This window comes from Silene latifolia, chromosome 10 (genome assembly GCF_048544455.1).
Source record: "Silene latifolia isolate original U9 population chromosome 10, ASM4854445v1, whole genome shotgun sequence".
Classification (NCBI taxonomy): Eukaryota; Viridiplantae; Streptophyta; class Magnoliopsida; order Caryophyllales; family Caryophyllaceae; genus Silene; species Silene latifolia.
Window position 1 is genome coordinate 121,359,745 of NC_133535.1, and position 27,451 is coordinate 121,387,195.

The 27,451-nt window shown below is 35.0% G+C and overlaps 1 protein-coding gene and 1 long non-coding RNA gene across 2 annotated transcripts; one reads left to right on the forward strand and one right to left on the reverse strand.

Moving 5' to 3' along the window:
• Positions 1 to 232: 232 nt before the first annotated feature.
• LOC141609149 (uncharacterized) lies at positions 233 to 3,805 on the reverse strand. The gene is made up of 3 exons (XR_012527250.1): positions 3,674 to 3,805; positions 3,490 to 3,562; positions 233 to 452 (listed from the first exon to the last, which is right to left on the reverse strand). It is a non-coding gene; the product is annotated as an uncharacterized LOC141609149 (long non-coding RNA).
• Positions 3,806 to 23,180: 19,375 nt separating this feature from the next.
• On the forward strand, positions 23,181 to 25,822 carry LOC141609150 (uncharacterized). Its single transcript, XM_074428333.1, has 3 exons — positions 23,181 to 23,715; positions 25,059 to 25,220; positions 25,317 to 25,822. Exons 1-3 carry the CDS (start codon positions 23,295 to 23,297, stop codon positions 25,571 to 25,573), a joined length of 840 nt encoding a protein of 279 aa, XP_074284434.1. The 5' UTR covers positions 23,181 to 23,294; the 3' UTR covers positions 25,574 to 25,822.
• Positions 25,823 to 27,451: the final 1,629 nt, after the last annotated feature.

Sequence of the window (27,451 nt, forward strand, 5' to 3'; positions counted from 1 at the left end):
ATAATAGCTACATTTTTATTTAGCAAAAACATTATTAGATAATGTATATAGATTTTCACTCGTTTTTCTAATCAATTATAACTCACGGGTACATCACGCGGAGCCTCGAGGCCCGTCTCTGTTTCTTTTCAAACTCTCGCGCTTACGTATTATTTAGAAAGAATTGTTGTATTCTATTGTGTGTATAAAAAGAACAAACTACTCTACAAAAAAAAAACTACTCAAGAGTATATACAAAAAACCTACACTATATACAACGAATATCCATTGGTATATACTATATACAAAGAAGAGTCCTGAACATTCCTGTAGTAGAAGATGATGAACAAAGAAAGTACTCTAAATCCAAATAAAATGATGAAAGAGGCACTATATGTGCCATAAAGAACAAACAAACATTATCCGTCCATCAGCAAAGCTTCCGCCATCGCCCATCAGTCTTTGACAAAGTTCTGGATTGTCGAAATCAAATGAAGTTAGATATCACATGGGCCACGTGACATACTAATGAGCATAATACGCTGGGGAGGAACAATATAATCATATGAATAGAAATGTAGAAGGGAAAAATTTAAATTTCTAATATGTCAAACCGAAGATTCTAGAAAAGGTCGTCTTTTATCAATTACCCATCACTCCATATCGTCTCCTCTATAGGAGGAAGAGACAAAAAAAAATCCAACAAAGCCTACAGTGTATGTACCAAAAACAACATTCTCAGTAATGCTTACTTGCTTAGCACTTGCCTAAAACAACCATAATTTTCCCACACCCAAAACAACAAAACAAAAATAGGCCCTAGACAAACCCAAGTGAATGCAGTACACAGATTACAAATGGTAGGAAACCACTTCCAAATCAGCAATTAAATTACAAAGATCAATAATCGAATCAATAGTGTTAATCCAATAGACGACAAAGGTACCTAACTCATCTGGTCATGTCATTATGGCTTTGTAGTGATGGCTTCAAACTTCTGTGAGCCTTCCAGGGTATAGATGTACCGAAAAAGTATTTAACAAAGCACGACACACCTATACTATTTGGAAGACTCGCGGGCAGAAGTTTGTCAGAGCATCTGCGTCGGAAAGCAAAGAAAATGGAAAAAATAACAAAGCCCAAAAGAGCAACACCCCCAACTGCTGAAGTCGAGACAACCAACACATGATTTCACTTAGTATTACCCGACCCTCCAGGATTAGTATACAATATCTTCATAATTTATACTCCGTTCAAGATAGCGTTTTTTTTTTCAATCGAAGAAATGCAAGCTTATGGATGGTAAGCAATGACAAATCAAAATCAGGTTTCCCCAGCATCCTATTTTGTACATGTGACACCCCTCGATGAGGCATCAAAAGAACTATTAAATTTAAGCGGAAAATACGATATTTTTAAAACCTTTAAAAGTTTAAAGTGCGGAAACCACCATAAGTGATCAAACGGAAATGAAAAGTAAGATAATTAAGTTTTACAATTAAAAACAAAGTGCGTTGGGGAAAAGATATCCCACGAATAAGCACAAGTCTAAAGATAGGTGAGTCTAAGAAAACGATAACTAAAGTCCAAGGGTCAACGTTCTCGCTAGCTCACACGTCTCCCCCATATAATCTGCATCACAAACCAGTCATTCATGTAAACATGAACGCCACAGTCAGTGGGGAGTAACTCAGGGTTCTCCCAGCCACAATATGTCAAAATACAAGTAAGCAAGAACTTAATTAAACATATTGATCATACATCATACTTGAATAATAATGAACAAGGGGATATAAACGATAATCATAAGGAGATAGGCATATTACATTCATAATGAGATAGGCACGGTACATTATATTAAATATGCATTCAAGGGAGTAGAATAACTAAGTCAACCAATTTCATATTAACTCGACTCAACTATTCATGTGAGATAATTAAAATAATATGGAAGACACGTATACGGTCGTTTAGACAAAAACACGCATTTCAAGGAAATATAACATAAATATGAGATTAGTTATCGAATCATATGAAGAAGGTAAATAACGGATCAATTAAATAGAAAATACATGGATGGAACCATAGCCATTACTTTAAAAATCTCTTAACAAACATTGCACAGGACGTGGCTACCAATGTCGCATTCATACTTATGGCTTGCATCTCACCATAAGAATGGATGGGAACATCAATCCCGGCGATCATATCGCAACTAGAGGTTTGCATCTCACCTCTAATATCCGATAGGACCAAGACTCTCACAAACAATCATAGGAGACATGAACTCTCGTATATAAGGACACGTCAATGACCATAATCAAGCAAGACATTTACGTAGTATGGACTCATAAGACAAACCCCTAGACTCTAACCTCCTGGTAGGACGACGATCATAATACGGTCCTAATCTAAATCTGGCCAGACTCTCGGGATGGGCGACACCCGATTCGACATGCAGTGACATATCCGCATCCAAGACTCGATCCATGACACCTAACCGTGCCCCAAGGTCGAGTAACCCCAAATCGGAACCATGGTACCTCACCGTACCCCAAGGTCCGAAGAGGCGGAAGGATAACCCAACTTGGAAACAATGGCACCTAACCGTGACCCAAGGTCCGCAAGGGTAAATAAATAAGGAATGTCAAGCAGTCACACAATGTAAAACGTCACACTTGGGTCACAAATACGAGTAAAAATGATTATATAAACATAACGTAAACAATTCATGTGAAGCATGCATAAGTACGAGAGTATAACAAATATCAAGTGCTCCCATGATAAAAGATTGTCAACACACTATACAGAAGCATTAGAACCAAGGTTAAGATGCATACCCAACAAGAAACTCAAAACCCAATCTATAACAACAAGTTTAGTACTCGACTACAACAAGGGTCAACTTCAAACGGTCATAACTTGAGTTATACATATGATAATGAGGTGAAACCAGTTGGAGGCGATAGCTTATACTCTTACGGTTCTAACGGTAGGTCATAAGTCTCAAACAAACAAGTAACGAAGAAGTTATGACCATTTTACCAAAACTGGTACAGGCTGTGGCGCAGCCTGCGCAAATCACTGATTTGCACGGCACAACAAATTCATATTCATCCCCAAATCATTTTTTTTATCATGCCATTACCATCCCAATTGCACCATATATTACCCAAGCAACTTTATGCAAGTATTAAGGGTGAAATCAAAGCATAAAAGACGGATTAAAACACAAGGTTCGATTCAAATTCAAACAATTCCAAACTAAACTTCATGACATAATTAAACACAATTATTAAGCATGAATAAGACGGTTTCTTTACTAATTCATCCATGTATACAAAAGACTAGAAACTTCTTCAAACCACCAAGAGAGATTTCACACAAAACTCATTCAACAACAAACAAGTAAAAACATCTAAAGAATCTAACTTTAACACACATGTGAACAAACTATAACATATATAAACACCCAAATTGACATAATGTCGAGTAACCCATCACCGTTACCTTTTTGCACTTAAATCCACAATAGACTCATCTACCTTTCAAGAATCCACTTCTGGGTTAACTAATCTTTCTCCTAAACATAAGAAAACACAAATTAAGACTAAGAATCGAAATTAGAAAAAGGGTACCATGTATAAATGGCTCGACAGCCCTATTTAAGGAGGAAAGTTGGTTCCTTTCTTACCTAGAAAGATGGAGGGCGATGAGAGGAAGAAATAGACGCGAAAATCACTTGATTCGGATAAGAATTAAGCAAGTTATGGTGTTTTGAAGATTTGTAAGAGAAAAGTGTAAAAATGGTGATGGTTGTTGAAGGTGTGCTGAAATTTTGAGGAAGAAGAAGTGGTTAAGGTTTCTTTCATGATTTTTATGAGGAGGAATGAGTAGTATGTGAGCCCATTAGTCATACTAGGCCCAAAATGCAAGATTGAGTCGATATACACAAGAATTTACGTCTCAAGCCCACTACAACTCAAGACGGAAAATATTATTATTATTATTATCATCCGACCAAAATATTTATTTTTATATAACTTAAGCTTTAAAAATATAATATTTATAAAAATTATGTTTAATAATGAAATTAATTTAAATTAAATAATTTATAATATAAATAAGACAGTAGATGGTTAATTAAATTATAAATGTCAAAATGGAAAATTCGCGGGTGTTACAGTACACATCAAAGAATATCCCATTAAGAGCATGACTAACAATATCCACATTTTGAACAGCCCATGTATGCGTGGACCTTATAAAGTTCAGTACTTGGAATAGTTACTTCTAACCAATGTCTCTCTTCTGGCAATGTTGCCTTTGCCTACATGTCGTATGAGTCAGAGGTGTAAGGTCATGCTTGCTTAGACACATTAGTATTCTTATGCATCCGTCGAGGTTTTAATCCAACGAAGGTGAAATGTTATAATGCTGCTTACCTTCTTAGAACGGACCGTTGAAATCTTGGCAGATCTCTGGCCTGGAATAGGCATCTTCACCTCAAAAATTGTGATCTCCAAATCTGTCAGCATCATTTTATGGCTAGCCATCCTATAGAGGAAACAATTGTAATATTGAGAATGTCAACGATAATGTTGTGCTTGTGGTGCCTGAATTGAGAAAGCTAAGTTTGAATATTACCAGGTTGCTAGCGCTGCAGCCTTTTCCCCAATGGGTGAATGTATGATAACGGCTGACAAGATGCTGTCATTGAAAAACCTGCATAGTGCTTGGTATGCTCACTAATTGTTACTTATTAGGCTAAGTGGATACTCTCTAAATTGTAAGAGCAGTAATTATAAATGAGCCTAACCTCTGTGGCTTGAAACTCTAAGCGTTGTGAGCCCTACAGTCCTGAACTGACCACGAGTTGAACCAGCATGTTGCAGTCGTCCTCTGCTAGCTCATCCCAAACTGATATTGACACTTTGACAATGGTTGTGGGGTACTGTGATTGCGACTACAACATATTTTCCAACATTAAAAGAACCGTCATAGTTTAGGTTAGTATTATGGTAGAAGGTATACTGGTAAGTAGGGCAAGTGTTGCCTGTGGTCAATTAGCACAATTTCATAGACACTGGAGTCACGATTGTTGCTTGTAATTTTACATGCATGGTCCTCCACATAGAGCACAACACCTATTACATCTGCAGTATAGTTGGAATACGTTAAAGATATAATATATATTAGGTATAATGCAAAGTGTTTGATCGGTTTAACAATGAAGATATCTGTACGAAGCTATACGGCTATACCTAACATCTCGGTATAGTCTGATCCTCTAGGTAGATGGGAGATTGGCTGGCAGTCTGGGACAACAAGGTTGTCGACACTATCCACCGGTAGCACGATGGTTAGGCGTCCAAATGTGATTTGGTAATCCAGATCATTAGGATTTGTTTTCCAATCCGACTTTAGAGGACTCATATGAGTATTGGTTTTTTTATATACTCAAATGCGTTGGATTGCATTTTCGTATATGTCAACTTGATCAGCAAAAAGAGCTCAACGCATCTTAGTTCCCTGCGAATATAATGAAATTGCTGACGTCAGCTATGTAATTCAAGTTTTATTATATTATAGTATCATTTCACTATGTTTTGACATAATGGTGTTACCCCTTCCTTATCTCCCCCTGTACCACACATATATTTGAAGAACAACAACTTTGAACTATCTCTCTTTCGTAGACACCTGTTATTGTATACTTTTAGACAACGTCACCATCAAACGATAGACTACGATCGAATGAATGCCAGATGGACAAAACTAATAACTTGTTAAATCACGCGTAAGAAAGAATCACTAATAAGACATATTCAATGACACTATCGAGGACCCTAAAAGTGTAGCACTAAAACGATCCCCTAAACTGGAGAAGATTTAGATTCAGGGATGAATTAACTAACGAATACATTCATACTATTTGAAATTTTAACACACACTTAACCTACCAACATACTCGGCCTGGCCCGAATAAAAACAATTGTTTTGGCAAAAAAAAAACACAAATCATTAAACAATAAAAAATTCCACCTAACTGTTGGGCAAATAACAACACACATCAAATACTCAGCAAATACTAAACATACTCACCATTCCAAATACGAATGAAGCACATTGTCTTTACTAAACGATAACAGCAGAAGGCTAATAAGTTAAGCCTATTTCCGATGTATATTTGCCCATGTGTATTCCTACACATAATAAACCTGTCATAGACGCCACAATAATGACTTATGAACTTTGAAGGGTTTGATTGCATAGGCTGAATTTAAAGGGACATGTTTTACATCGATATGGTACTATAAACAACTATCATTAACATAACTTCCACAATCCGCCTTGGTACATCTTTTAAAGCCCCAATGGCACGAGGGATACTCCTCCTAATAAATGTTTTTGAGACTTCATGCATTGACAATATCACTGCTCTCCACCCTCACTACTATCACCCATCACGAGCACCAACTGACCCTGCTGAACCCCACCCTCGCTCCCCTTAACACAAGTAATGTCGGAGTTATTTCCTACCAAGGAGAACAGCCCCCCTCAAGCTCACAAAGATGGTGGTTCCCTTCTTTCAGTATATTTCAATAATACATATGATGATAGTAATGGGGTCGTTTTGATAATTGATGAGTTCATCGAGAGAGGCAGAAAATAGTATAGGTTAATTACTTGGATTTTTGTTGAGTAAAAATTTATGTACCTTTTCCAACGAACTGGTAGTTGCCCTCATTTCATCTAGAAGAGATAAGGTGAAGAATAAAAGAAAATCAGTTACAAAATCGAAGGCGATAAAAAATAATAGATAAGAAACGGAAAAAGCTAGACGACTAATGCAACGATCGGATCATCATACCACCTTATTATCAAATCCAAGGCAGTACTGGAATCAATCAAAATCTAAATGTAAAAAAACAATCAAAACCTAAATAATAAAAATCTAAATAGTCAAGAGCAATCAAAACCTAAATAATCATCAACCAATCAAACAAAAAGTAGTACTCCCATAATCAACGATAAAATCGAAGACATACCATGCCAGAATGCCGATGAACGGAATGAATTTGCCAATTTGAACCAGGCAATACCATCTTTGACAGAATCAATTTCTGCACACCCTATTTCATCAAATCAAATAAACAAAACCTCAAAAAATCACCAAAACCTTACAAAGTCAAAACCTATCATTATGATTCAATTTTCAATAGTTACATTTGATATCTACAACAGTACTCCAATCAATCAAGAATTAAATCATCTAATAGCTTTTGCAATTCCAACTTACTTAGTCACTGTAAAAATTGAATTCGACCAAGGGAAATTAAATGCAAACCTCACTATCGGAGGTCGGATAAAACGGTGACATTTATGTATCAGTGATGGATATGAGATAACAATTCACTATAAAAATTATGAATCAAAATGAATTCTAGACTTGACCAAAACTCGAGGAAGAAATAATCAAAACTGATTCTAGAAATTACCAAACCTCACTAACAGTCATTAGAGAGGTTCACCTAGTGTCCGTCCTCTAATCGTTATGCCCTGACTCGCGGCAATTTCCTCTTGCAGCATCATGGCGTCCCACTCTTTGATCTTCAGGGTATGCTCTACTGACTCAGCAATCAGTCACCGGAATGGCAGCCGCATGGACAAAGTTTGACTGAATAGTGCATAATACAGCATATACAAAACAAACTTATAAGTTTCAACCACTCATCCTTCATCGAATGAATAAAAAAAACCCGTACTTATACAAAAAATCATCTAGCCATTGAATTATTGGAAAAAAACATGGACAAATAGTGAACATTAACATACACACAGTGACAAGCTCTACAACGCGAAAAAGGTGAAAAACTATACCATTAGGTTACAAAGATATATGCAGTAGCACGACAGAATGCCTAATCAGCAATGAATTTTCAACTACTGAACAAAATTGGAAGTGAGAATATCTTTTGAATCACATAATTTCCAAGAACATGAGTCATCAAAGACAGAGCATACGGGTTAATTTCATCAAACACCATGTTTTTCTCATCTACTGTAGCAGTTTCGAGTTTTTGCTAAATGAAACGACTTCCATACTAATCTGCACTGTTCATACAAGCAGATAGTTAAACTAATATTCAGACCCGTCATGAGGGAAGAGGAAGAAAAACTCTTCAATATAGCAGACCTGAACTCCACAACATGCATGGTTTGCAATCTCTGATAGCTCAAAGCACTTTGTCTTATTGCTCTTAAACTCTTAATCTTTGATAGCAAATTCCAATATTCTTCTAATTTTGAGTTGCCACAGAAAACTTAATGAGGCATGAGCACAAATTCCAGCAATCAACCATAACTCACATTCTCATCAGTCGTATTCAACCAAGTCGAACGACACTAATACCAGCACACGATGAGAAATTACTCTAAAGAGCACTATTCGGAATGTATAATCATCAAATAGCTTTATTTCTACAAAAAATTAAATAAAACAGTCAACCAAATGAATCTACACACATTCACTTGTTTGAATACTACAGCGCCATTGTTGTACAATCACAAATGACGCAGTGGTGGACATAAGATAACAATATAACCATAGCAAAACCCTAATTTCACAACAAAAAAATTAAACTAAAAATCATCGAAAGTTCTTAAATAGAACAGCAAAATCAAAACGAAAACGCATGGAAAGAATCCCTTACCTTGCTATGCTTATTCTTTTTCAACACTGGCAGTACCTTGCTATGCTTCTTCTTTTTCAACACTGAAGGAGGAATGGAATGAGCGATGGAGAGTGAAAGAGGGAAATGAGGGGTAAAACAGAATGTCAAAGAGGAATAAACAAATGGAGGAAAGAAGAAAGGGGAAAGTGGAAAGTAAGAAGTATTGTTCATCACGTGTTTTGCACGAAAAAGACTGCTCTGCTGTGCATATTTACCAAAGTTCATACATTTAGAGGGTTTTTAAATTTAGTCTATTCCATGATCGAAACAGTGGGAGATACACATTACACCACGATTAATTTTAGTACGTTAATCTACAAACACAACTAAAAATAAATTTTATACAACTTTAGACTCTGTTTGGCAAAAATAGTTGAAAACTGAAAACGTAGCTGAGAACTGAAAAGTTAACTGAAAATGTAATTGATAAGGTAGCTGAAAATTAGGAACTGATAAGATAACTAATTATAAAAAAAATATTTGACAAAAAAGTAGCTGATTTTTGGTGAAATAACGTAAAAGGATATGATAATAATTTAATATTATAGATTAGAAGGGTAAAACAGGAAAATAAAAGCAGTTCATGTACCTGAAATCTAAAATGCTACCCTATGTAGCATTTCATTTCGAGTAGCTTATTTGTTTGAATAAGCTACTTGCCAAACACTTGCAGAAAAATAAGTTAGCTGAAATTTTGGTCAAATAAGCTACTCCGTAGTACTTTTGTCAAATAGGCTACCTGAAAATCTGAAATGATTTGCCAAACAGAGCCTTACTCAGTTACTCTTAAGTAATTATACGATACTTATTAAAATCCGATTGATCCGATCCGGTTCCTTTAACACCAATTTGACACTTCCAAGAATGCTTTTGATCCGTTCTCCCTGTTTAACTTGGCTCCTGGCACTTCCTATGAGGAAATTTATGTAAGGTGGCATCCCCCTCCTTTTGGATGGTTTCTCCTGAACACTGATGGGGCGTCAAAAGGAAATCCTGGTCCTGCTAGTTGTGGTGGGATTATTCGCGACGACTTGGGTAATTTCGTTTTAGCTTATCTATTTTCTTGTGGAGTTTGTAATTCTATGAGAGCGGAAATGAGAGCTCTACTGGTCAGGTTGGAGCATGCTCGTTCTCTCCATATCACGAAACTTCTCGTTCTGATGGACAATAGTTCGTGTGTGAGCTTCTTCCGAGACGAACAACTTTTAAGCCATGGACTACGTCCCTTGGTCCAGCGCTGCAAATAATTAATTAAGCTAGATGGGTGGACGGTAAAAATAGATCATTCATATAGAGAGGCAAATCGTGCTGCTGATTGGCTTGATAATCAAGGCGTTATTTCGGCTCCGTCATCTACCATTTTATCCGACCCGTCATACAGCCTGCATTATATTCTTCGTGGGGATGTTCTAGGTGTTTCTTTATCTCGTATTGTAGCTAGTTAGTTTTGTGGCTTTGCCCCTCTTATGTACCAAAAAAAAGAGTATTAATAGTATACTCCGCAATAATGATTTAATGTCTTAAAGCAATATTTTTCGATTTAAAAAATGGTAAAAAACAAAGGCGTGATGAGATTTTTTTACCCGTATTCTGACTTTAAATCCATCGACCAAACCCAGGACCCTACGCACCCTACCCATTACGGGTCTATGGGCAATAGTGAGTAATAATCTCAATCCGTATTTGATACCGAATAAGAGTTTATAACTCTGGTTTTATTTACTTTTTCCCTTACGTTTTAAGGTAAGACCAACGAAAGAACACACGAATTGATAATTCTAACTTTACTTTTTAGCATATGTACAAATATTTTTGAAAGGAGGGCGTACGACAAAAATATAATCCCTCCAATTCGTTATAATGTTCCCCTTTGTCTTTGGCACGATACTTAAGGAATACTATTAAAAATGAATAAAGGACATTGGTGGGGTTGGTGTTAGGAGAGAGAGATGAATTATTAGGAGTTAAATAAGGAGTTGTGGGGCCAAAACATTAAGTAATAAAATAGGCAATTGGTCTCCCTTGTGACGGGTTGCCATTTGTGGCGGATATTTTGTGAGTTAAAATGGTAACAAAATGGGTTAGTGGAGAAAGGGGACCACATGAATAGTGTTGCAGAGAGAGAAAAAGTGGGTACTTTGTGAGGTAAAATGGTATCCGTCACTCAAGAGTGACGGATATGTGCCGTCACAAACAAGAATTTGTGTAAAATAGGAGTAAAAGAGTTGTGTGGGGTTTGGTGATAGGAGAGAGAGATGAATAAAATAAAAGTAAAAGTTACCAAAAAGGAAAGGGGAACATTACTTGAATAATCCGTTTCGGGAAAGAGGGAACATTATAGCGAATAAGAGGGAGTATAATTGTACATATATAAAATATGAAATTTGATTTACCAATATTTGTTATGTTCCTCATTTTCTCACATGTTAGACTTAAAAAAAGAAGAGAGGAATGAAAAACATAAATATTAATATTTATAATCTCAGGAGTGTTTTTAATTTTATTATGTGAGATAGTGTGTATTTACAACTTTTTGATTAGAAAAAGTGTAATAACCGTCTAAAATAGTTAGGGTGCTTGATGAAGTGGTCAATTGTTGCTAGATCGAGCATCCCAATGTGTAAGTTAATGGAAAATAGTACAAATTGAAAAAAGTTCCTAATGTTACCAACTCGACCTAGTAGGCTAAATACTCCATCGAGTAGCCCTACCTTACTAGATCGAGCAATCGTGTTTTTTTTATTCCGTAAGTTGGATATGTTTTTCCCCCCTAAAGGTAAGTATATTAATATCAATGAAACGCAAATACATCCCAGATTAAGTCATCCCCTATTGTCACATTACAACTGATTACTACCTACATCAATAACTTCAATTACAACATAAGATACATTAAAGAAGTTCTCTCACAAGAGTATGTGCAATCCCTTCTTGTTCATTCTCCATAATCTTTCCTTCAGAATAAAAATTATCTCCTTCACCGTGATCTTTGGTCTAGGTATAACAAAGTGTATTCGAGCCTTGTTACGAGCTTTCTAGATCTCATACGACACACTGACATGGCAAGCACATACAAATTTACGTTGTAGTTTGGATTTGCCATGCCCACGGGAGAACCAAGAGGCCAAATCTTGCCCCAGAAACCTCAAACCCAGTTTCATCTGTAGTAATTCATACACCCGTGACTATAAGGAGAATCATAGAACAAATAGGAATGACTTTCATCAGCTCCACCACACAAGCAACAAGTGAGCTGATGGCCAAAACCCATGTGCTACATGCTGTCCAGAGTAAGAAACTTCTTATGCTGACAGGCCTAAAAAATAAACGAACATTTAGGTACATTTAATGAATTCCAACAAACAAACCTCTATGGAACCTTTGGTTTTTGTAACACCCCAATTATCCGGCCAAGATAATTGAAGGCATTACCATCTCGGTTTCCCAAGATAGTGTTTCAAAACTCCAATCAAAGAACATTTTATAAATATAATGTTTAATGAATTACATAAACGTAAACAAATGAATAAAAGTACAACTCATGACAACTATACTCTTATAGCCAACTATACTCGTCTCGTGACTCATCAAGCTCGTCCCGTCTCTCGCGAACTATTCAAACAACATGTACTTAACCCGCTCCCCATATGATCGGAAATATCATAAGGATCGACACAGGTCACCCTGGAAATAGGTGACAATTACACAGACACACAACACGTCAGTTTCAATAAATATAAAGCGTGACACGATACGAGTGTGTGAATATGCAACATGACTATAATATGAATGACATGCTAACAAACAACCACCACGGTATCGGGATACGCCCAGACATACCGACGACCACACTGGTACCGGGACACGCCCAGACATACCAACAACCACAAACAGGTACCGGGACACGCCTAGACGTACCGGGTCCGGAAGCCAACCGGATCCCCTGCCAGACGTCGTGTCTCAACCACACAAGTCCCTCCGTAACTCAAGCCATTAATGTGCACATCTCTCTTGGAGTGGGAAGCTCCAAGAGGCGACTCAAGCGTAAGACGGTCTCCCAACCGCCTTACGTCTCCATAACAACAAGTAATCCACCATATCGTCACCAACCTCCAATACACAAGATAATTATAACAAATGCAAGACGACACTTTATATGCCAAATACCGACTCATCACATCGTCTTAACCATCATTACATTGTCATACACTATAACCATCATGCTTATCCCTTTTATGACATGATTATTGACTAAACATGTTATAATGCAATTATTCTAATTAAGTGAGATTAATTACAACATTAACCACAAAACATGTAACAACCACAATATTGAAACCGAGTAGGATTAACCTACCTCTTAGCATAATCCATAAGCTAGTCGAAATCACCAAGTATCCATCTCATAAAACCGTCTCATCCTACATAAATCACATATTAATTATCATAAATTACCCTATACTATAATACAACACAAAACCCCTTATTATTACCCACTAATTACCCATATATTAACAATAATTATTAATTAATCAACCCAATTAAAAACTCCCAAAAATTAGGGTCCATAAGACTAGAAAAAAGGGTAGATCTCAACTTACAAGGTGAAAGGATTAAGGAGAAGGTGAGCAATCCTCTAATCCAAGCTTGAATCCCCTAATATGGTGTTTTTGAGGGTTTTAGAGAGAAGGGAGAGAGTTTGGAGAGATAAGGAAGAAGATAGAATGAATGAGGATAAATGGATAAGATTTCCTTATCCCGTGTTCTGATTCAGCACCACTCGGTCGAGTGTCACTCACTCGGTCGAGTGCCGGTCTACTTGGTCGAGTGAACCTCAATCGGTCGAGTGCGATGCAGTTCTCAACAATGACCAATTTTCGTAAAACAGTCATATCTCACTTGTTTCTTGGTCATTTTGGGCGTGTGACCTACCGTTGGAATCGTAAGAGAACAAGCTATCACCTCCAATTGGAATCACATCAATATCATGTTTAGATATCAAGTTATGACAATTTTAAGATGACCCTTCTACAGACGGGCATTATCACAACTGCACTAAGTCTAATATAGGTTATACTCGCTCCACTTGGTCTACTCGGTCGAGTGAACGCTTTAGAAACTACGAGGTATTACAGTTTTGTAATCCTGGTATAGTCATGGTTGCTGCCTAACCGCTTTTCATTAACATAAGCATATTTGAAGCTAGCCATGATATGAGCTATCTTCTTCCACGACCAACTGCAATCCATGGGAGCTGTATATTCAGTCTAGTGAGTGTCTTTCATGTATACATGATTTATCCATCTCACCCATCGACAGTCCTTTTCCCCTGTTATCCACTGGATATACCTGCCTAATTGAGCTTTGTTTCATACTTTAGCATCCTTTATACCCAATCCACCCTCCTCCTTAGGACTACAACATGTTTCCCATCTTACGTTGGGTGCTTTCATAAACTTCTCATTTCCACCCCACAAGTAATTTCTGCAAATTGCATTGATCATGTTCATGATGCATGCTGCTAGGTATGAGAAGGATACTGGACCAGTAAAAACTTAAGGAAGCCAATACATAATTAACTAAAGCTAATCTACCTACATAAGAAAGATGTCTCACACCCCAGCTCCGTGTCTGTGTGCGTATCCATTTTGGTACTATCTAGATTGTAGTTAGTCAAATGATAATGTTTATGTTTGTAGTCAATCAGTTGGCTGTTAATCAAGGAGTGGGTTAACACCACCTCCTAATTTTTAGAATTAGTTGAGTGTAAGCTTATTTTAAGGCTTTAATATATATGTGTATTTGGTGTATTTGAGATAGTTTACTAGCATAACTTCTCCCTATATTTCACTCTCTTTTCATTCTTTTAGTCTATTAATTGAGACATAAGGAGTATGAATTTGAATCAAATGTGAATAATCCACATTTTATATGTGTGAAAAGGTGGTACTAAAACTCATTACCATCAGATGACGCTGTCTATCTCATTTTCGTTTTCATATCTTCAACAACTAACCTCTAATTGTCAACACATATAATTTATAATTCCTAATATATAGCCCCTCCTATTTAATGTAAACTTTCCCTTTCATTTGGGCTCTTTTAAGGAAGTAAATTTGGATCACACAAAACACACTAACCCACATGCAATTGAATTTGGACTACACAAAGCCTCCAAATAAAAAAATAGGGAAGAAAACACGAATAATCCGAAAAAGGAAATAGGAAAGTTTACATTGAATAGAAGTGAGTATATCGTAACTATTTCATAACTTTGAATAACACTTTTGAATCGACTATTATAGAACTATTTCACAACATTTAAAAAAAAAAAAAAAAACTCCCTCACTATCAATATAGATACGGAGTATGTATAAAGTAAGTCTCTTGTAAAACGGTTTTACAATATAAAACTATTTCACAACATTTTAAAAAAAGAAAACTCCCTCACTATCAATATAGATACGGAGTATGTATAAAGTAAGTCTTTTGTAAAACGATTTTACAATATCAGTAAAACTATATAACGAAAGACTTTAATACCCTTATTGTGGAAAATGGTGATTGGTAGAAGTTATTTTAGTGGAAATATTTAGGTAAATAATCACTTTTACAATAATATTTATGTAAAACGGTTTTATATAAAATTGTCGATACTTCGTACTTCCTCCATTCTAATGAGTTCTATACATTTGCTTTTTGCACAAGTATTTAGGTGAGTGGGGTTGGGATATGTAATTACTTATCTACCATCAGCTAGTCTTGCTTGTGACGGGCTAATCCCGTCACAAGCTTGTGACCTCTCACAAAAAGGGAGAGGGGACAAGGTGGGGTACCCCCCATGTTCTTCCCACTCACCTCTCAATGGGCATTTTGTGAGAGGAAACGGTATCCGTCACAGCTTGTGACGGATATCGCCCGTCTTCAATGAGATTTTGCCATCTACCATTACACAACTTACTTTATTACTTCAATTTTGGTGCCCCACTAATTTGGCTCCAACTTTGCCTCCAAATAAGATGGGGTTAGGATAGTCTTTTAACATGTAATAAAAGAGTGAACCAAATTAGAAATGTATGGAATTGAATGGAAAGACTAAAAAAGGAAAATGTATAGAATCCATTGGAATAGATGATACATTTTCCTTAAAGGTATATGTTTTACAATTGGTCTCCCTTGTGACGGGTTACCATTTGTGACGGATATTTTGTGAGATAAAATGGTAACAAAATGGGTTAGTGGAGAAAGGGGACCACATGAATAGTATTGCAGAGAGAGAAGAAGTGGGTACATTGTGAGGTAAAATGGTATCCGTCTTCAGCTTGTGACGGATATGTCATGTCTTCAATGAGAATTTGTGTATGTTTTAATATTTCAACCTTAAAGGTATAATATTCCTACAGAATAAGTCAGAAAAGGATATCCAAAGAACATTATAGAAGGCAAAGGAGGTAAGCTTTTGTTGAGTCAAGTCTCAAATACTACTTCCAGAGTTCCAGGTCTCTCACACTGATAGTGACCTACTTGAATGCGTCCAACTTATATCTCATCAACCATTATATTGTTTGACTTGGTTTACCAGAATTAAATAACCTATCCCCATTCCCCACCAATCATGCATGCACCAAAATACGACGCAAATCATTCACATAAATTTAACATCTTTTCGATCTCTCTCCTTTAAAATAGCATTATCCGTCTTAAATCAAGTCAAATACATACCACTTGTATATATAAGAATTATTTATAATAAAAAATACTCTATATTTGTCATATATACATAAGTAATATGATACACTTAACCCATCTGTGAAGAATCACATGTAGGTCTCACACACCGGAAAAATAGAGAAGACTGATCTAGTTTATAACCCAAGGAGCTACTACTCCACCCATTGTCAATTGGTTTTGGGAAGAAACCTTCTTAAACTTGTAAAGTGGATACTTTCTCCTGCTCGACTGGTGCAGTCCAAACCCATGTGCGATCTAACACCGTCTAACCTTAAGACGGATAGTACGGTCTTAGATTGAGAATTTGGGTTCTCCAAAATCATAAAATACTAGAGAAAAGGTCAAGACTAGGTCAATACTTGTCCAACTATTTATAATTTATAATTGTATATATATTATCATACTACCCCGTACAATTTAGTTATACAATAATATATAGTTTAGTTTAATCATGGGAAGATCACCATGCTGTGACAAAACAAAGGTTACAAAAGGGCCATGGTCTTCCGAAGAAGACGAGTTGCTTAAGAATTTTGTTACAAAATTTGGGAATGGAGGCAACTGGATTTCTCTACCAATTAAAGCTGGTTAGTTTAAAATTTATTTATGCTTATCGAACCATGTTTATATAATTATATGTCGATAATTTACTCGATTGGAGATTCTTAAAAAGGCTAGATAGATAGCGCCGACCCCCTTAAATTACCGTTGTAATGTAAACAATTACTCGTATATATGATTCAAGTTTGCCCCCTCTTGATATGCATTATTTTGTCAAATATTCTAGTACAAGTCCTTTTAAATATTTTAATATCGGCAACTGAATACTGTTATTCATCTTGCTCATTAGGGTTGAATCGTTGTGGGAAGAGTTGTCGACTAAGATGGCTAAATTATTTGAGACCAAATATTAAGCATGGGGAGTTCACAGAGGAGGAAGATTTCATCATCTACTCTTTGTACCACAGCTTAGGCAGCAGGCATGTCTACACTACGTACTCTCATTTTACATTTTACAAGTAAAACTGTGATTAATTTGATGTACATTACGTGATCTCAACGTAAATATAAGTATTAATATCGATTCTAACTACAAGTAGTTACACTATTAAATGTTTTTATAGGTGGTCTATGATAGCTTCCAAACTACCAGGAAGAACAGACAATGACGTGAAGAATCATTGGAATACCAAGCTTAAGAAGAAAATACTAGCAGGCGAATGTAAAAATATTCGCTCGAGTGGTATCATAAACAATAATTTTGGGAATCAAGCTTCATGTGTAAACACGGATTATTATAATGCAGTAGTTTCCCAACTTGCCAATGTTCATGTAAATAATAATTTTAATTTACATAACATAAACCGATACGAGTTTATAATTGATAAGAAGGGCGATGAAGATTATGATGAAAGTAAGGCTTCAGAAGGAAGTTCAGTGACCTCAGAATATTCAAGTCAATATTCAGGATTACCAACTAATTATAATGTGTCAAGTGAACAGAAAAATGATGAGTTTTGGATGGATTTGTTTTCAGAATCTTTTGATGATGTTTTAGTAGGTTCGAAATTAGTAGATGAAAAAATTAGGGAGATTGCTTCAATGTTAGATGTTTTTGTGGATTAATTATGTACATAGAAATAGATTTATATAGTTTTCAAACATATATACAGTCAGACGTCAGTAAGTATTGCCAATTTAGTAGTGTTTTTCTTAGTGAGAAAGCCAATATAGAAAGAAATTTGGTTGCTTATTGATGTCATTTTTGGGAATTTTATTTCTTACAATTGCCTCCTAAGTTTTTGTTTAATAAAAGTTTAAGTTATTAATGTGAGATCATTTGATAGCTAATATTTTCTATAAATATTTTATTTGTTTTTTTTTTTTTACTAAAAAATAGGGTTAAACTCTAAAAGGTAGGTAGAAAACAAGAAAAAAAAAATAAACAAAAACAAATTCAAAAAGCTGAATATTAGAAAACTCTTTAGGCCTCGTTTGGTTGCCATACGGAATTAATTTCCCATGTTTTTACAAAATACGTGAATTGGCCAATTCACATGAATTGTCTAAAACAGGTTGGGGCTAGGTAATTCAATTCCTCCATTATGGAGGAGTTGAGAATGCCTAGGAAAATAGAATTCATGGGATTATGAGTAAATAAACAACTCCCATTTTTCCAATTCATGGGATTTTCCAATTCCCCCGTTTTTAATGTGGCAACCAAACGGGGCCTTAGTATGTGTTTGAGGTGGATTTTAAAAGTCTTTTTTTTTTTTTTTTTTGCTAAAAGCTTAAATTTGGCCCCACACACATTTTTTTTGCAAAGCTAAGAAAAGTAAAGCTCAAACTCATATTTTAGCCTTCAAAAGTAGAAGCACCAAATAATAATTTTACTAATAATTTTTTCATTTCTCATTCGATTATGTAAAAGAAGCTCTTTTTGAAAAACAGTTTGGTAAAACAATAGCTAAGCACCTCCAATTTTTCCAAAAAGATAGCTTACTAAAAAAGGCATTTTAAAACATAAATAAGTTTTAAAGGTTATGCCAAATAGGGTCATAATCACTTTGAAATACTCAAAAACTAGTTTAGGCCCCGTGCATTATATACACGGTACTTTTAAGTTTAATATTTTTTATAAAATTACTTATATAATATTGGTATCTTATAATCGTTTACATCTCCCATCATTGTATTTTGCTGATAAATAAAAGCTAAAACTGAAAATTAGTTAAAGAATTTGAGTAATGAGTTGAAATATATTTTAGTGAAAATATTTTGTATAACATAAAGCTAATGAGTTTCAATTTATATTTTTTTTTTCAATTTTTTTTGTCACAAAAAGTAATAACAACGATTTCTAGTTTTTTTATACAGCATATGGATCAACTCATCTTATAATATGATCAATAATAGATTTAGCAATTTATAATTTTTTATCAATTTTATTTTATTTTAATTAAAATATTATAATTTAGAATTTAATGAAAATAATATAATTTGATTAAAGATTAATTTTAATGAAAATATAATAGATGAATTATATTGTAGTTGTTAGTTTCTTGGTTTAGTGAATGAACATAATTATCATTAGTTTCCTTTTTTGAGAATATGTTTTTTGGCGGGAAAATAATAGACATCACCTATTCATTTAGTAAATAGGGGATTAGAGAACTCATAAATTCTCTTGAGAAATGAAAATCGTCTTCAGATCAAGTTCGTTCAAAAGTAGCAAGATTAAGTCATTCTCAAAGGAACTCGAGCCAAGCATTTAAGCTCCTGCAACCTATCTAGGAGAGCATACTATTAAAGGAGACCGATCAAGGCCGCTGACCCTCCCCCAAATCATCAAAGGAGATCAAGTTCAACGACCTTCCTCTACTAAATCAAGCATTAATATAATCTCGATGTCAAGCACCCCAAATCAGTACAGTAAGATTAAAGAAAAGATCCAACCATTAAATTAAAGGAGATCAAAGTCAATCAAGACACTCATTCGATATAAAAAACCAAGATTCAGGTGGAGATTGAAGCTACAGATTGAGTTAGAGACTGTAACCCAAATATTTATCTACTAAAATAATCCCAGTTGCAATTTATATAATTGTCGTTTAATTGCAGATTCTCATGTATATATACCGATCCTTATTTAAATGTTACCAATATAAGTTGGATATTTGTCAACAAGAGATTTGCTATATCACGCCCCCTGTTTTACTTGTTACGCCCCCTATTTTTTCATTTATTCCTATTTTGCCCTTAACTATGTATTTAGTTAACTAAAATATTTCTAGTTTTTTATTTTATGATTTTTGGAGACGGTTTTTTACAAAATTAAATAAAATTAAATCGTACTCATTCATTCAAGACTATATTAAATCGTGTTACAAAAAATCGTCTTGAATGAATGAATGAATGAAAAAATTATATCGTTTCAAGAATAATGATTACAAGATTTAAAAAATAAAATAAAATTTAGCGGCACACATAACACGATTTAAAAAAATACGAAAATTGGCCTCGTCATGTAGCTTACAAGACACAGCCAAGGACCCGTCATGTGGATTACAAGACATGGCCAAGGACATGTCGTGTGAATTACAAGACACGGCCATGGCACTGTCATGTGGCTTACAAGACATGGCCATGGACCTGTCATGTAAACCACATGACACACCCATGGTTCTGTCGTGTAAACCACACGACATGACCATGGTCGCGTCTTGTATTTCACATGACACCACCATGGCCGCGTCTTGTAATTCACAAGACACTGCCACTTTTTTTTTTTTTTTTTTTTTTTTTTTTTTAGCGAAAGTAATTGCAATAGTTGGTGGAAAATACGTCTTTTTAAGACCGGGTACATATTAAATTAATTACTCTAAAAATCGTCCCAAACTCAGTTACGACAAAGCGGTAATTAAATAAAAAATGAAAAGTTCAACAAAACTCATTTACTATTATACAATTATTAGTTATTGTAAAAGATATTACCAAAATCCAATAATTATAAAACAATAATTTAAAAAACGTCTCCGATTATAATTTTATAAAACCCGTCTCCGAAAACCATAAACTAAAAAACGAGAAATATTTTTTACTTTAATTAATTGAATAGTCCAAGGGTAAAATAGGAATAAATGAAAAAGTAGGGGGCGTAACAAGTAAAACAGGGGGCGTGATATAGCAATTTTGGTCAACAATCTTATCTATATTAATACAAAAGACAATACTCACTCCTCAGCACGCCACGTGTCACGGTCCGCTACTTTTGCCGGACCGTGGCGCGCACCTTTGCCCGTCTCAAGGCAAGATGCAAGCGACAAGGATCTTCGTACTAGTGAGGGATCGCCCACTAGCACGATACTCGGGTCTCGGGGTGTGAGTCGGGATCCTAGTGTCGATCCCACAAACACGGCTTGTTAGTAAAGTGAAGGTTAAGAGTCGTTCACAACAAAGCAACAACAAGCAATATGAAGGCACAAGGTAGGAAATAGATTTTCATTCACTAGTACTCCCTAAAGAGGGAAATTTGATATTTACATCCTGGTAGCAGGAAACATTGATTTTACAAGTTTAGTTCAGAATAGCGATATACCTATTTATGGAAACCTATTCTAAAACTACTAAGAAAATACTTACTACAAATGTACAAGGGAAATGAAATTACATAAGTATAAATAAATCTAAGGGTTCAAGTGTGCGGATCGTCACACCACGTCATTAATGCAGCTTTTTTTTTTTTTTTGGAAATTCATGTTATGGTGGGACCGGTTAGTGTGCAATGTATTTATTTCTTCAGAATTCCGTCTTTTCAAACATGCGATAAATTCCGTCTTAGAACAAATTCGATGAAATAATATTATAAAAAAATTCTATGAATCAATATTATGAAATAATTTTATACATTCCGAATAAATGAAATTAATAAGGAGTAACATATAAGTAGAATGAATTACAAATCGGAATAAATGAAATTGAATTACATAATTTAAAAAAAAAAATTAAATAATAATAAAATTACATCATTACGAGAAGGAATTACATTTAATTACGGGATAGAACATAAAACGCGAATGAATTACATACATAATTTTTTAAAACTACATGGTACAATAATTTTTGTTTAAAAAATAAATCATGACGGAGCATTTACTTGGAGTATAAAACTCGGCAACTTAACTAATGTAGTGTATCATGAAATTTTTCAATTTTTAGAATAATTTGCATATGTTAACGTTGATTATTAGATTATATTTCTTTTATCCGGATGTAAAGTTTTTTATGTATGCAATTTTTATTTACAAGAGTAGATTACGTTATTTCATCATAAACCAGTGCATGTGAACACGTGTTTGTAACAAATTTAAACATTAATTATGTAGATCGTTGATTTAGACCAACTAGATAAGTACAATAGAAATGAAAAAAAAAATATACATCCAAAAACATTAATACCGGCCCAAATACGTACCGTGCAATTTTGCACGGGTTTAAAACTAGTATTACATAATTTACATTAAAAAAACTCATTAAATAAGCACAAATATTACTATACAACCAGTTGTATAATAAGTATTGTACAACCCTATACATTAATCCGAGCTTATGTGCAATTTTATTGAGTTTTGTAAGAGTTTATTTTTTTATGTTGAAGTGTGTGAGTTCAAAAACTTTAAAGCACAACTCAGTTTCTTTTTTAACAAAACTCGAAAACTTTAGTACACAGCTCGAATTGTACACCATACAACCATATACAACTGGTTGTATAATCTACTAATTGATAAATAAGGGGTTATACTTGTGAAATTACCCCACAGATTTCCCATCACCTCTTCCATCGTTTGCCTCCACTCTCTTCTTAATTAAAATTCCATTACAGTAATAACTATAATCATTCTTAAGAAATTCCGAAAATTAAAGGAAGGATAAATTCAATTTCTAAACATGTTTGATTTCTTTTTAATTCGTTTTCATACATCTAATTTTTTATCTATTTTTATTTTTTATTGATAGATTTCAGTCATTTTTATTTATTCCGAACTTTCTTGGATAGAGAATATTTAATTTGTAAAATATCAATAAGATGGAGAAGGTCAGAATCAATTAAAAACAGGTCAGAATCTATTTAAAACTCATAACCGTTCTAACAACCTGAGCAACAACTTTAACGAACTCAGTTCACATGCATAATACCAATCCTAAATCCTAAACCATTTCATTACATAAACAATTCCAAATTGCGCCAACCATAAAAACCTGCTCATAACAAATTGCGTACAACTTCACCCTCTTTAATTTCTCTGTTTAACAAAGTAAAAACTATCCATTTTCAAGAAGCTTACAATGGCAGAACCTTCAACCGCCATAAACATTGATGAATCCGAAGTTTCCAAGAACCGAAAACGGTCAGACTTTGCCTTCATTCTGAAACCCGCCAAAACCTTGAAGATAGCAGTTGAGGCCTTATCCCACCCGAAATTGAACAAGAAGAAGGAGGCATTGATCCAAGTGGGTCCAAATGGGTTCGAAATGATGGTTTGGAGTGCCGATAAGCGCACTGTAAATGGTGTCTTTGTGATGTTACGCTTCAAGTCCGCTGATTTACAAGACTTTCAATGCTCAAAACCCTTGAAGAAGATGCTTCCATTGAAGGGACTCTCTCGAGTTCTTAGAGCTTCTCAAGAATTTAACCCCGAGTCCGTCGCCATTTTCGTTGAACAGGGTTCCAATCGAATTTCCTTTCAATGGGGTACTTCTGCACTTGGTATGTCTATTAAATTCCCTTTCTTTTCGCAAGACATAAAGATACTCTGTTTTATACCCTTGTGATCATATGATTTTTTCAATTTAATCCGTCCTCACTATTTTGTTTGTGTTACTAGTATTATGCTGGGTTTACTTCGATTTTTTGATCGTTGTTTTTGTCGACGAAATACGATGGTAATTCCATTTTCCCAACATTGGTAAAAACAGAGTATATTTATTTATATTTTCTGGGTTCTTTGGCGTTTTTCGTATGATGAACTAGGGTTTTTTGGGTGGATTATAAATTTATGTTTCTTGAATGGTGGTGCACTTTTTGATGATGAATTTCTATAATTTATTTCTTGGTTATGCTTAGTTGTTCATATTTTTGGTAATTTCTATAATTTATTTCTTGAATGGTGGTGCACTCTTAGGAATAAATTATGTTATCGGGCTCTCAAGGAACTATTTTTTGATTTTGTCCGACCATTTGTAATTTCTGATCATTTTAGATTATTGTTCGGTTCTTGATCTCGTACAAAAGTTTGGATGTTTGCTTACCATTCAGGTACTGTTATTGGGGTCGTTTCGAAAGTGTTTGTTAAAGTCTAGTGTTTGGGCTTTTATCAAATAATCGAGCAATTTCATGAGCACCACCCGAAAAAGTATGCACATAATTTTTTTTTTCTGGCTTTCGATGAAATTTTATACGGATCGGTTATAAATTTGTCTTTCCTGAATTGTAGTGCAATTTAGGTGACAAATTTCTTATTTCTTTCTTGGTGATGTTTAATTGTATTTTTGGTAATTTTGATTTCAAAAATATTTCATCATGATCTACTATGTTGGAGAATGAATTTCTTGGCTGTTTGTAGTCTCTTGTGAATTTTATCTTAGTTTGTGATATCCTCGACTTAGATTTAACTGTTTTAATGATTTTCGACGACCTGTAAGTCCTTTTCTTCATTGTATCAACATTTTTCGAATGTGTAATTTCTTATCATTTTACATTATATTCAGTTAGCAATCTCGTCCAAAAATCTGGAAATCTTCCTTTCCAAGTGCACATATTGTTTTGTTAATACTATAAGTTTGATGTAATTTATTGTAAATACTACATTCCTAGATGAGTGTATTTCATCTACGGAGTAATAGTTAGGTTTGAGCTCGATCCAGTGCAAGTTTTGGGCGAAACTCGATTTCAGGTGATGTTATTTACTTATTTTAGCCGGGCCATCTTTGCGTCAATCTAATGTTTAGGATTTTGTCAAATAATGGAGCAATTTCTGGTCGAAACTCGAAAAATGATGCATAGAAAATGGGTGGTTTGGCTAACTGTGAAGTTATGGTGAACTATGACAGATTTTGCTCTAGGTCGTCCTGTGAATATTGACTTAAAAGAAGCTGATGCCGATCACCCAAGCTCCATCAACGTCTCATACATGTACGAGAGTGTCGTGCCATTAAAGGAGCTGCCTACAATGATAAAAATGTTGCCAGTCAGTAATAATGGAGTTCAATATGGTATATCATGGAACAATTAGCATGGTTTTCTAGGATATTGTGTATGTATGAAAACAAAATAGAAAGACTGAGTTAATAATGTTTGTTGAATTGCAGTTGAAGTGACGGTGGGGCCAGAGGAGTACAAGATCAAGATGGAATGGTCATTCTGGGAATCATTTGAGAGTGCATCAGGAATTGTAGACAACTGTTCAGTATGCCTGATACAAGACCCGGACAACTACGTAATGTTGAGGTTCAAGCTGGGTGAACTTGGAGATATGGTGTACTTGAATGAGGCGGATTTCATCTCTGTTCCGGACCTTCCTAGCAAGGGTGAGTTCCATTCGCTACACGGCAGCACTGCATACTGAAGATCCACAGATAACAGTTCAGATGGTTTCATTTTTTCAATTGATATAGTCTAATATTATTAGTACAGCAAGAAAATAGACTTGCTTCATTCTTTGGTCAACTGTATAAATGCTACTCTACTAGATTGCAGTTTGTTTCATCATTTGCTCTTGTTGCTGAAATTCTCATATGTGATACAATGATACAGGTTTCATTATTTTAGTGACTTTATCATACATTCATACATGTGGTTTAGAGGTATAGACGACCAGATCGTTGTGCTAATATCCGAAAATGAGGATGGGTCGATCCACGTGGAGCTTAGCTTATTGAAGCCTAATTGGCGTAGAAAAAAATAATGATAATCGGATAAAGAAATTTCCAATTGAAAACTGATAATGAAGTACGACCATGAAGTCATCAAGTACCAAGCCCACAACATTATAGTAAACGGTTTTCTGCCTATAATCTAGGCAGTGTATATCTACTCCCCGCTTGCTAGAAATTACTTGCATTTGAAGTCCATCTAGTAGTAGTCGGTTTGGGTAGCGGCCTGCTATACTTCATACATATGCAGCTGGCATTCAATTCTATTCATTCAAATTGGCCAACGATTCAGTCAGTACAGGTCAGTCGTTCGGGTATATGACATTTTGGTAGGTCCTATTTCATGTCTGCTATAATCTGGTTATTTTGGGTCTCTCCTGTGATGTTGTGTCATCTTTGGAGTGTTTATTTGTTATGTAGGTTAACTTGGCCGTAATTTCAACTTATTCATTTCGGAAAATTTGGGGGTCTTCCAATAGTTTTGCTCTGATTATTTTTGAGCTGATCCATTCTGGAATGCGTTACCACTGAGTCCAACAAAGTTTACAACTCTAAGATCCCACTGAACTAGTTTACGAGAGGTGATGTTATGGGAAGGGGCGAAGAGCTTAAGCTGAAATTCTCGTCGTGTTAAGAGATTGTAAACTGAGATTGTGAAAGTATAAAGACGTCAACATCGTTGTTCACTGTACTGTCCTGCCAGGCCATTCTCAGATTTAGTTTGGTAAATGTATATGAAAAGTGTATTAGACATTGCAACAGACTTGGGTATATATATATATATAAATATAACCCTTATGTTACCTAATACTGTAACTAAATTTCATAACAGAACCTGTCAAAAAAAAAAAAAAAAAAAAAAAACTTATGCAGAATTGTTAGCTAACTAACTGCCTTAACCGACAAATACTAGTACTAGATTAATAAGATTATATACAAGTATATGTTCACAGACACGACAATTAGGTTCTTTACACCTTCAAAATGACTATTATTATCAGTTCCAATTAGACCTGGCAAAATGGGTCAAACTCGAATGACCCAATCCGAAAAGGCTGACCCGAGATCCGAAAATAACCCGAACTTGCTTGACCCGAAACCTGAATTGACCAGACCCAGACCCGACCCGAACATTGTCTGACCCAATGTTGACCCGACCCGAGGTGACCCAATCCGAAAAGACCCGACTCATAACTGACCTGATCCCAAATGACTTGAAGTGACCCAAAATGACCCGAAACGACTAGTACTAACTCATATTAATACTATATATATATCAAAATAAAGTTTCATTGGTTACAATAATCCCTAATAAATGGTTAAATTTGCAAAATAGCATTTCTTAATCAAAATAGTACTCCCTCCTATTCTCTATTTTCTTCCCTATTTCCTAAAACGGATTATTCAGGTTTTCTTCCCCTTTCCTTTTTTGGAAACTTTTAATCTTATTTTATTCATTCATCTCTCCTATCACCAAACCCCACCCAACTCACAATTCCTTATTTAATTCATAATTATTCATTTCTCTCTCCTATCACCAAACCCCACCCAACTCACAATTTCTTATTTTA